This window comes from Colias eurytheme, chromosome 21 (assembly GCF_061535395.1).
Source record: "Colias eurytheme isolate Ceu_HAF_F1 chromosome 21, ilColEury1 Martin Lab GWU primary, whole genome shotgun sequence".
Lineage (NCBI taxonomy): Eukaryota > Metazoa > Arthropoda > Insecta > Lepidoptera > Pieridae > Colias > Colias eurytheme.
In genome coordinates, this window is record NC_143000.1 from 784,357 (window position 1) to 796,423 (window position 12,067).

A 12,067-nucleotide genomic window follows, 5' to 3' on the forward strand; every position below is an offset into this window, starting at 1 on the left:
ATATTTTTATGGTAATTATGAACATAGCTGTTTGAAATAAAAATGTAGATAGTATAATCAAAATGGGAGAAACCATTTATTTATTATCCACTTAGTAACACATTTTTTTATATGATAAATTCTAGTTTAAATTTGATCTAAATTATTTGTAGAAAAAACTTCATAATAGTATCTTCTATACTTAAGTAACAAATAATTTTTGAGATACAGTACAAAAAATTAACACTTCCTGCAATTATGGGTCAAATTGCTTATTATTTATATGTCAGATGATTCAATATTGTTAAGAAATACTAATAATAGCTACAAACAAGTCTTAAACTATCTACCTACATTCATTTTAAAGAAATACTTCACAATATGTAATGAAAAACAATATTTTTTATGATTATATACTGTTTAATACTATAATAAATAATAATCATGCCATATTTTCAACATTATAATATTATTGCTGCCATTCATATACAATTTCCAATAAGTCTGATATAATGTCTTACATAAGTTCAAAATATTTAATAAGGTATTCAACAAAACATTTTCCAATAAATTCATTAAATTAAATCTGATTTCTGTAAGTATAAAAACAAAATTTCATGTTAAAATAATACAATTACATTACGAACTGCGACTAACAATATTAGCTACACTACAAGGCTTCTTTTATATACAATGCTGACGTCAATAATGTTACATTAAGTTAACACGTGTTTATAAAGTCCTTATATAATCGAAAATTTGTTGAAAAAATACAACTTTTTGCATTATGTATTCTTTATCATCTCATCTGTTATTATATTAGAAAAAAAATACATGTAAATATATAAAGGAACACAAAATTACGACTAGCATAGCAAAAGGGATCAAAGCAATTTTTTTGTGAAATCAACTATCAAGTTTATGAACTACATTAACATATTATATCTTTTAAAATATAATCAAAATCACACAAATGATAAAGGATATGGCCAAATAAAAAAAATTGCATTTCCAGGAGTATAAACAATTCATGCAGTTTTATTTCAAATCACATTTTAGTTTCAGAATACAAACTGCTGATGGTCTGAGATTCATTCACGGCCATCAAATACCATTCAAATAATGTATTAAATATTAGAGATCAATTAATTTAGGACTACAATAATGCAATTGCAATATTTTTGAGATGTCTCTTATATTAAATATGAAAGAAAAGGTACAAAAAATCACAACACATTTAGATGAAAAGCAGTTCAGCTATGTACAATAAATTATAACACTAACTAGGCACTTTTAGTAAGTGTAAAATGTATAAATATTTCATTTTTACACAAATATAGAAATTTTTATTCAATTAATCATGCTCTTTAGGTGTCGTATTTTCAATAAATGCAATATACATCTTAATTCCTTTTTTTTCATATTTTCGCAATAGAAAACCTGTATATTCCATTAAAAGAAACATGCTAGTCATGCTATAGGCAAAGAGTAGAGAGCAAATCACATACATCAGTCATTCTTCTCATTCGAAATTTAAGATTTTACATCTTCATAAAATTTTATTCAAGTAAATAATGGTAAGTGGTAGAAATCGTAGCCCCTTTGTCCTCGAGCGGCTAGCCATATGTAGACTACGTGATACGCACCAGGTACGAAGCAAATCATTCCGGCTACGAAGAATACCGCACCTTGGAGACCATTTTCGGGTTCTGCTACGGCAAATGCACCCATGCCGAGGAGGCCTACTCCCACTACAAGGAGTATGACAGCAGCGAATACTGTTTTCCAGTTCTCTCTGACTTTGGGGTGGTTCCAGCAATAGACGGACTGAGAAGCTTCCACATATTCGTGTATGAGTGAGTCTGAGTCACGGGATGTGGTGTCGTCCGCACATTTGTAGGTCCTGCTGTGGAAAAATCATTAATGTAGTTGTTTGGTAGGTAAAGGTAAAATGTAAATATTAACAATATTTTTTAATTTGTTGATTCTATGATGTATTAACTTAATAAATAAGATTAGTTTTATATTAATTTAGATTGTGTAGATACATATAAATAAGTCAATGTTTAACTTTTTTACACTATTTTCAATAAAGGTTATACTTGTAAAATTAACCCTGTCAGATTATGTAAAAATGTACCTTAAATATGATACAAAACTAGTAAGCTTTTGTACATTTTGATATATCATTTTCCACAGAGCAAAGATAAAATTGTAACCTATACAATACTTCTTCTCAGCAAATAGAAATTAACAATGTGGCCGGTTTGGTATGAAAAAGGTTTTTAAACTATTATAGTGTTGACTATGATAATCGTTTCATAATCTTTAAATCAATATTAGCTTTGATAAGTGTTTTTCATCAGACAAAATTGCAACATGATGTAAGCACTAAGCATACCATGTTTTAATCAGTTGTATAATTTAAACAAGCTTAATCATGCATTCCATATAAAGAACCATGTTTATTATTCATCACCAATACATTTTCATTGAATGAATGTTATAAAGGAAGTAGTAAATATTATAGACTGTATTTTATACTACACTAGCTTACCGCCCGCGGCTTCTCCCGCTCTGTCTAAAACCTAATAAATTATATACTAAAACCTTCCTCTTGAATCACTCTATCTATTAAAAAAACCGCATCAAAATCCGTTTCGTAGTTTTAAAGATTTAAGCATACAAAGGGACATAGGGACAGAGAAAGCGACTTTTATACTATGTAGTGATGTTACTTTAAATCATAACTGGTAAAAATTTAGAATGTGGACCGTCAATGGGGGGGCGGGGAGGGGGAGGGGAGGGGAGGGGGGGTCGGGGGGAACTCCTAGGTACCACCCCCCACCGGCGCAGACCAGTAGTTCCTGAGATATTCAAGGTCAAAGTTTGAGGTTATAATTGGGCCTAAAGTTACAAATAATGGATGGTAGGATAAACCTTTCCCTTCCCTCCACTCCCAAACTCCCTCCAGTTTCACTATACTGCTTCTGCTTCTGCTCCAGCGCTGCGGGAAGTGCAGCCCTATCACCCTTGCGTAGCTAAGTACAGGCACTTAACGCACTCTCCCTCCGCGCTTCCGATTTTTTACATACACTCTAGGGGTAACAGCGGAAGGACCACGTGGAGTCGGGGTTGACAGATTTGGTTATGTGACTGTTCATCTTTTGTGTAATGGATTTATGTGTGTTACATTACCCATAATTGTTATTGTTAGAATTACTAACTTAAATTGAATTAGAATGAAATGTAATTGAACTGAATTATTAATTAATAGCCGAGATGATATGTAAACTAGTGTTTTGTGTAGGTAATGTCTTTATCTCTACTAAAATACTTTATTTAACTTTGTGCATTGTTATTATTATCCAATTATTTTAGAGGAAATATAATAATCCACAATTATTTTAATGTAATAAAAATTTATTGAATTCTATAAACATACTCCACAGCTTTTAATAACTCTTCAAAAGGATCTTTGTGATAAATTCTTATAATATTACTATCAATTTATGTATTTTATAAAGTATTATTATGATAAAAATATCTCTAAAGCTGTTTAAGTGAATCCTTTGCTAGTGACAGGCATCTGTCAACGTCAAAATTACGAAAATTATTACAAAATTATACAAATTTGTTTATTTTATTATAAAAAAAATAAGCGGCGTCGCAGGTTGAAACTTCGTAAAATTACTTCTCATAGTCTTATCTTATTGCTATAAAATCGCTGATATCCAACTCGACGGTCCACATCCTAAATTTTATCCCAAATTTTTGGGCTTCAAGGTTAATGTTTATTTACATTCACTGATAAGATACCAGGCTAATTATTGTCCTGTAAACTGTACAGTTACAGGTTTACAACCTCATAGTCATTAGCAAATCCTGAACGTAATTAGAGCAATATTGACGTGTAAATTAGTTAAACGGAACGCGAATAACGGCTAATGTATTCTAGTTCATACGCCTTTGCCCCACTATAGGAAAATGACTCACAAAAGGTCATGATCACAAAGATTCAAAATGAAAAATACAAGTTGATGTCCACTTTTATGTATTAAAATTGTTTTAATGATGCGAGAAAAATTTATTTTATGATTAACGTTACCTGGATATGCCTGAATCGCCTCCATTCTTAAATTTGTTTTGTATGGGAGATCTATCAACCGTCGAACCGTACACTTTAATGGCTTCATCAGTCTCTTCTTCGAACGCGTCGTCGATTGAAAATCGCTTTTCACTGTTACCGAATGGTCTCGTCATGTTTGCTTATTTCTAATTTATTGGAGATGTAAAATAAACATCATACAATTTTGCGTTACGTTTCGCTTCAGACAAAACGAAAACACAGCTGTCAGATTGTCATTTGTCATATCAACATGCGCCATATTGATTAGTGATTAATATCGATGCACATTCCGATGGACGTAATATGAATTACAACTACTTGATCAAATGATTTAATATTTTAGATACATAATAGCTAAATGTTCACATGGAGATAGGTAATACTATTTCATATCAAGACAGTCGTTACCGTTGAATTATTCGTGAGTTCGATTTGTCACAGATATCTTACACGATTATCCGAACATTTGTAATCATGACATATGTCAAAAGCACATGGGGTATGTGATAGGAATGGGTCGTCGACGCATTTTTCATCAACGAGACTAGACCGTTAAATGTCGTTCATCAACTAGTCGATCAACTAGTTAAAATCTTCGACTAGTCGATGTGTAAACTGAAACGAATTGACACGGTCGACCGACGCGCGACGGTATTGGTAATCGAACGTTCGTTACCTTGAACTGAGGTCTACACTCTACATGTAAAATTCCACATTCTTACCACGAAGTTATTACGAATTATAGATTTTCAAAGAATTCAATGTCAGGGTTGTCTCTAGTAAAGAAAAAGTCAGAGCTGTTTTTTAACAATTATATATTTATCACCTATCTATTAACAAGTTTTGTTTATGTTTTAACTTGTCGTTTTAAGTCGTTAGTTATAGTCGATATTTTAACATTATTCAATATATTATTATAGGTAGGTAATCCTTATGATATGTAATAAATTAACTGAATTAAAAAAATATCTTAGATTTTTAAGACAATTCAATAATATCAAATTAATACAAATTAATCTCCTTTTTTTTCAATATTTCGAGCATTGATCATAGTAATCTCATTAAAAGTCAAACGGAATTAACGGTAAAAATATTGAACTATCAACTCGCGACGCGTCGCGTCGCAAGTTGGTAGTTGATACAAACGTGTCGACTGACGAGCCGTCTACGACGAGTCGTTTAGCCGTCTACGGTGGACTATTATACGGCCACGTCGAAGAGTTAACCGTCGCGGACGCGTTGACGAGCGTTTCGACTCTTTTGTTTAGTCGTTGAATTCAACTAGTCCGTTGATGAACGATGGACTAGTCGAATCGTTGAGTGTACATAGACGGTTAATTTAACTAGTCCGTTGATTCAACGCCCATGCCTGGTATGTGATAAACTTGTCAGTGTCAAATGAAGAGATGGTGTATTGTTTACAAAAAAGTAATAGTACAAAATGGTTAATAAAGATTGGGAAAAGGTTTCACCGCCATTGTCGGTGCCTGTTTTAAACTGTATTAAAAAGCAGGGCTTCAAATGTATGACTCCGATACAAGCCGCTGTAATTCCTTTACTTTTGTCTTGCAAAGATGTAGTCGCGGAGGCAGTCACTGGATCGGGAAAAACTTTAGCTTTTGTAGTACCCATGTTGGAAATGTTGATAAAGAAAGAGAAAGAAAGCCCGCTCAGGAAAGATTTCGTTTATGCCATTATAATATCTCCGACGCGAGAATTAGCAACTCAAATCTTCGAGGTAAGGTTATGTTGATGAAATACAACTGTGTAAAATTTAAACTATTTAAGTTAATGTCATTACTATTAATTTAAGGCCACGCTTGAAGCTTCGACAAGATTTGTTTATAAATTCGAAAGCGAAATTCCTCAATATTTGGTTACTTTAACATTTTATTAAATTCCTTAATAAAAAAATTATTACAGGTAATCAAACAATTTCTCCAAGAACCCGAACTATCGCATATAATCCCATGCTGTCTAGTCGGCGGCAGGCCGGTAGAAACAGACATAGAGAGTGTACAAAAGGGGGCGCAGATAGTAGTGTGCACTCCGGGAAGGTTGCAGGATTTATTGGCGGAGAGAAAGAACCTTAATCTGCCTGGAAGGGTTAGGGATTTGGTAAGTTTCATGTAAAATATGTAGAAAATTGATTAAAACCATATATTGGTTAATTTTACTACTTTTTAAAATTTTTAAATATTACTTTAAAATTTTTGCTATTCATTTTGATTCATCATTATCTAATCTAATAAGTTAATAAGTGTTTGCTATGTATAGCTTTGTAAAAAGTTTAATTATTATTAGCCTAGTAATATTTAGCCATACAATAAATGTTTTAAAAAAATATGAACAGCATTTTTCCTAAAAATTTGTGAACTGCATTTTTCTGCATTTTTATCCCTTACTCAGCAGCCAGAATGTTTTTTTTCTATTGTTCTTAAACTATATTTTCATTTCAGGAGTTACTAGTATTGGATGAGGCAGATCGTCTCTTAGACCTCGGTTTCCATGCAACCCTTACCACAATACTGCAATATATGCCACGTCAACGTCGCACCGGTTTGTTCTCCGCGACACAAACAAAAGAACTGCAGGATTTAGTTAGAGCTGGGCTCAGAAACCCAGTGCTTATAAGTGTCAAAGAAAAATCGACTATCAGCACACCTATTTTGTTAGAAAATTATTATGTTATAGTTGAACCGCAGGATAAATTTCTGTTCTTGTTAAACTTTATTAGGAATAGGAAATTAATGAAGGGTTTATTCTTTTTGCCGACGTGTGCGTGTGTGGACTATTGGGCGAGTGTGTTGCCAGTTTTTTTGCCCGATTTAAAGGTATTTGCTATACACGGCAAAATGAAACTGAAGAGGGCTAAGATTCTGGATAAGTTTCGACAGGCTGAGAGCACTATTTTGCTCTGCACGGATTTAATGGCTAGGTAAGATTGGATGATTGAATTGGATTGGATTTTAAAATATTTTTAGTTTGTTTATATGTAACAAATAGGTTTTGAAAGTTAATTGAAACCATTATTAGTGATTTGTTTACTGATACAATAAAAACTTCATAAAACAAAAATAAAACACAACATAATTATATTTTTCTTATGCCTTAAAATAAACTTTAATTATCCCATTTTCTACATTACAAAATAAAAAAGAAGTATGATTCTAGTTATTAATTTGTCATTGTATTTTGTTAGTCATATCCACAGTCATATCCACAGAACAGTCCTTACAATTTTCATCCAATTTTAGGGGTTTAGACATCCCCGAGGTAGAATGGGTGCTCCAATGGGAGCCTCCAACACACCCAGCGGCCATCGTCCACAGGGCGGGTAGGGCTGCAAGAGGAGGGGCCTCCGGGTGCTCCCTATTACCTTTATTGGCTACGGAAGACGCATATGTAGGCTTTATAAAGGCTAACCAGAAGGTGGAGATGAAAGATTGGAGACAGTCGGGCGATGAAATCAAGATTGGTGATAAGTTACGGGAAAAGGTAGGTGTTTATGGTAGAATTTTTTAACATGCTTCACCTCTATGTTTGTATGTAACTGTTAGAGTAGATTTTGCTCCACTTTATACAGACAGACTTACATTAGTTTAAACTTTGCACAATTATCTAATCAAGTTTTTTTTTTAATTATATTTCTTTAATTGTGAATGATAATGCATGTTTTGTGTACATAAGTATATAAGATACTAGCTTTTCGCCCGCGTTTTCAAATGAAAACCCGCATAGTTCCCGTTCCCCTGGGATTTCCGGGATACAACCTATCCTATGTGTTAATCCAAGTTACCCTCTATATGTGTGCTAAATTTCATTATAATCCGTTCAGTAGTTTATGTGTGAAAAGTGAAAACCATACATACATACATACATACAAACCTTTCCTCTTTATAATATTAGAATAGATGAAATTTAATTATTTTTGAGTTTATGTAATTTAAGTAGAGTGTATGTAAGTTTTGCGAGTAATTTTTAATAGTCGGATATATGTCACAATGTAAAAAATTATTTGAAAACTATTTTTAAATATATGTAAAAAAAATTGAGAATTTTATTATTTATGTACTTTCATAACTGAAATCAGTTACCAGATTTCATGCAACTTTAAACTTATAAAAATTTGTAATTACAAATTTCAGGTGCTCACAATTCTTCACGAACAGCAAAAGAAAGATCGCGCCATTTTAGACAAGGGGCAGAGAGCTTTCGTCTCTCACATAAGAGCGTATTCGAAACACGAGTGCAATATATTATTACAACTAAAAGAACTGCCCCTAGGGCACATAGCAACTAGCTACGGTCTTCTAAAACTGCCCCTAATGCCTGAAATAAAGGAAGAACACAAGAAACAGTTTGTAGGCCCCAAAGAGAAGATAGATTTTAATAGCATCCCATATAAAGATAAACAGAAGGAAACCAGCAGGCTGCAGAAGTTAGAAGAATATAAAAAGACCGGGATTTGGCCGTCGAAGAAGAAAAAGAAGATGGTAAGCAGTTTGCATCCATTTTGGATGTGTATTTCTTTTTCTTTAATAAAAATAGATGACTTTTAACTATCCTACTAATATTATAAATGCGAAAGTTTGTGTGGATGGATGGACGTTACTTTTTCATGCAAATAGTTACTACCGATTACAATGAAATTTAGTATGTGTAGCTGAACTAGAAAAAGACACAATATATTTCTAAACCTTCTTTTGATCCTACACCTTTAGGTGCAATGGTTACATCTTCGATTTGCGAAGTTTTTGTTATAAAGTGCAGCTATTTTATCGCGAAATCAAATTAATTACTGTTCTCGCAAAGAAAATTAATCAGCTACACAAATATGTGCTGTTTTCTGAAACCCTACCCCAAACTACTGTAAATTTATAGCAATAAAGGCAATACCCGAGTTGCACCATTTGACAATTTTAGAGAACCGACGTCATATTTTTAACACTAACTATAATTCCGTTCGTGTTTCTCCCGTTAAAGCTATGGTTAACGTTAAATAATTGTCAGAGGCGTCAAATACAAAAGACTATTGAGACTTTAATAAATTCAACTATGCTAAAAAATACTCTGGTGCGACCCATTTCGCTGTCACTGTGAAAGTCACCGTTACCTTTTTTTTGTTATTAATCGTTACTATAACTAAAATATGGTGTACCTAGCCTTACAATATCATATTATGATATTTGCATTTTGTTTAACTGTTTAGGATTATATCTAAAAATATGTATTATTTCACAGACTAAAACTCAGCCATGGGAGCAAGCAAAACAGAATAAAGAAGAGAAGAAAGAAAAGCGCAAAAAGAGAAAAGAAACCAAACAGAAGATGATCGCGGAAGGAAAGAAGACTAAAAAGAGGAAAACAGTGACTCAAGAAGAGTTGGACGAATTAGCAGCTGACGTGGCGTTAATAAAGAAGCTTAAAAAACGGAAAATTTCTAATGACCAGTTTGATAAAGCGTTTGAAGTTGAGAAATAAATAGTTTATTATGTTATATTTTGTTTTATTAATTCCTTACCATATCTTCATAGTCGTAAGAAGTAAAAACTCATACTACTGAAAACGATCATAGGGTGACTTCACTATATTATTAAGGTAAAATCATACAGTAGATTTTAAATGCGGAGATTAAGTCGATGCATTACCATTTTAATTTAGTTTTGATGAACGTATTTCGAAAAAATTCTTAAACGTTAACAATAACTTTAACCAGCCAAAACGAGCGGTTATAGTTAGTGTTAAAATTATCTCTATAAAAATTTCAAATGATACAATATCTGACCGACATTAACATGTTCGTTGGTGTATACATATAATACACTCTTTGGTACAAACTTAAGTAACATGGTGCAACCAAGCCTAGGTAACTACAGTGTATGGCAGCAAAAACTAGGAATGAAATTTTCAAGTTTATTGTTAAGTTGTAAGTAACCAACTAAAAGGTATGTCGCAATCCATAAAATACAGCATTATATTTTACTGCGTTTTTCTAACTAATAGGCTATGGTGAAAAATTCTTTAGAGGTAGTATAGTATGATATTTTGAAGCAAATTCAGCTCGAATTGATTACCACAGCCATAGTCAGAAATATTAAGAGGAATCTTTGTGATTCTTTTCTAGTATGATTTTTTTAGGATAACGTTGGTTGTAAAGTGTGCGTCGTTCACTTAATACATAATTTTATAGCAAGATTGTGATAAAATATGCTCAATAGGTATAAATTGCAGTTGTATGAATTCGAATGGTTTGTTGAGATTTTTTTAAATAAAAAAAAAAAAAATCATCGGGCGGGATTCGAACCTGCCGCTTTTTTTTCTTGATTTCTCATTTACTACATTTGCATGCTATAAAACTAAATATAAAAAAAGGTTTTATTAGGTTATAAGGAAAGGTTAGAAAATAATACCACCAGTGAAAATAGTAAAATAGACATTTATTTCAGCTCAACTTTCATAATTGCAACATTTTGAGTATTTACCTAACACAACAAGGCACTTAATTCCAACTACTCTTGATAATTTCCAACATTTGTAAATTTATTTTTAACGTCATTGGCAAATCACATTTATATACTGGCAACATTATACACTGTTAAAATTACGACAGAAAATCTCAGAAATAGATAAATTAATAATTAAAATCAAGAAAACCAATGACATTAAGAAATACTGGTTTGTCAATTAGCACCAATGTGTTGCCATTTAACAAACTTAACATTATTTAGTCTGTACAATTTTTAAATGTCAACGATTTTACCGCCAAAATGTGTCAGAGGAACATTATTTTTTTTACAATCGTTAATTTATTTTGAAGTGAAACTTGATAGTGGTTACTCCATTTTCGAGGAATTACACCTTTCTTCCTTCATAGTAATAAAATATCTAACTTTACGCAAAATAAGCTTTACAAATACACACTTATCTTGATTAAGCGAATGTTAACAATGTTTAAAGCGAAATATAACGGTTAGTGGTCCACATTTTAGCACAATACATAACAAATTATATTAAAGAAAAAAAATATTGAGAATCCCTAGGTTATACCTATTTGTTTGACATTTCATCTACTTATATTAACGAGGAATTAAAAAAAAACTATTGCATCTTAATCATAAATAACATTTAGTATAAAGAGAATCAAAATGAGCATAGGTTTTATATACATTAAAATTCAATAAGAAATCACGAGGGGGAAGACGTCATTACAAACAGGGTATTTTTATTAATTGCAACATTAGAACCATATTGGCACCTTACAGGATATAAAATACAGAATAAACATATTGTGCGTTGTATTTTACTATTTTCATTTTAAAACTTATTATTTTCTAAAAATTGGAGCGCTATATACACTTTTTCCGTCAGCACAAACAGACAGTCAAATAATTTATATTTATAAAGAGAAAGCAGCAAGCCCCGTTAATATTTATAATAAGCATTTAATCATTTGGCACGATTCAATAATACGGAATATTCTGATATTAAAATTATAGAGTAAAAAAAACGCGCGTGAATATTAAAAGGAAACTTCAAAATATATCCGTCTCGCTCTAACGCAAGGATAAACAGCTATGTGTGAGTGTTTCTGTCCCGCATCCACACGCGTGCGGTAATATATAGCATTAAAAGGAAATCTATACATTCAACTTGCAACCAGCAACTAATACCGCAAATATAAACTTTACAATAAGTACAAATAGCTCGATATTTCCTGCGTTTACACGATAAATGTTAGCTACCAAAACAAAATAATACAAAAAAATAAAATAATAATAATAACTGAAGCTTCACATACGACAAATAATTTACACAAATATCCTTAAAATTATACAAGCATTTCATACAATCTACACCATACATTGCCTTGTCATGATCTTAAAAAAACATCTAAAATTACGCCATCTTAAAATTACAAAAAAATAATAATAATAATCATCGTAATAATACTATTTA

The 12,067-nt window shown here is 31.9% G+C and overlaps 2 protein-coding genes across 3 annotated transcripts; one reads left to right on the forward strand and one right to left on the reverse strand.

The window, feature by feature from the left end:
* Nucleotides 1-978: 978 nt before the first annotated feature.
* On the reverse strand, nucleotides 979-4,359 carry LOC149898869 (transmembrane protein 134). Of its 2 annotated transcripts, none has more exons than XM_090114548.1 (2): nucleotides 4,088-4,359; nucleotides 979-1,882 (listed from the first exon to the last, which is right to left on the reverse strand). In XM_090114548.1, the coding sequence occupies exons 1-2, from the start codon at nucleotides 4,240-4,242 to the stop codon at nucleotides 1,543-1,545; spliced, it is 495 nt and encodes a 164-aa protein (XP_089970674.1). In that variant the 5' UTR covers nucleotides 4,243-4,359; the 3' UTR covers nucleotides 979-1,542. The 2 variants fall into 2 exon arrangements, with proteins under 2 accessions (XP_089970674.1, XP_089970673.1); XM_090114547.1 differs by having other exon boundaries at nucleotides 979-1,885.
* A 1,126-nt stretch (nucleotides 4,360-5,485) lies between these two features.
* Nucleotides 5,486-9,608, forward strand: LOC149898870 (putative ATP-dependent RNA helicase DDX55 homolog). Its single transcript, XM_090114690.1, has 6 exons — nucleotides 5,486-5,846; nucleotides 6,032-6,226; nucleotides 6,568-7,046; nucleotides 7,366-7,606; nucleotides 8,257-8,604; nucleotides 9,353-9,608. The coding sequence occupies exons 1-6, from the start codon at nucleotides 5,550-5,552 to the stop codon at nucleotides 9,590-9,592; spliced, it is 1,800 nt and encodes a 599-aa protein (XP_089970816.1). The 5' UTR covers nucleotides 5,486-5,549; the 3' UTR covers nucleotides 9,593-9,608.
* The last annotated feature ends 2,459 nt before the right edge of the window (nucleotides 9,609-12,067 follow it).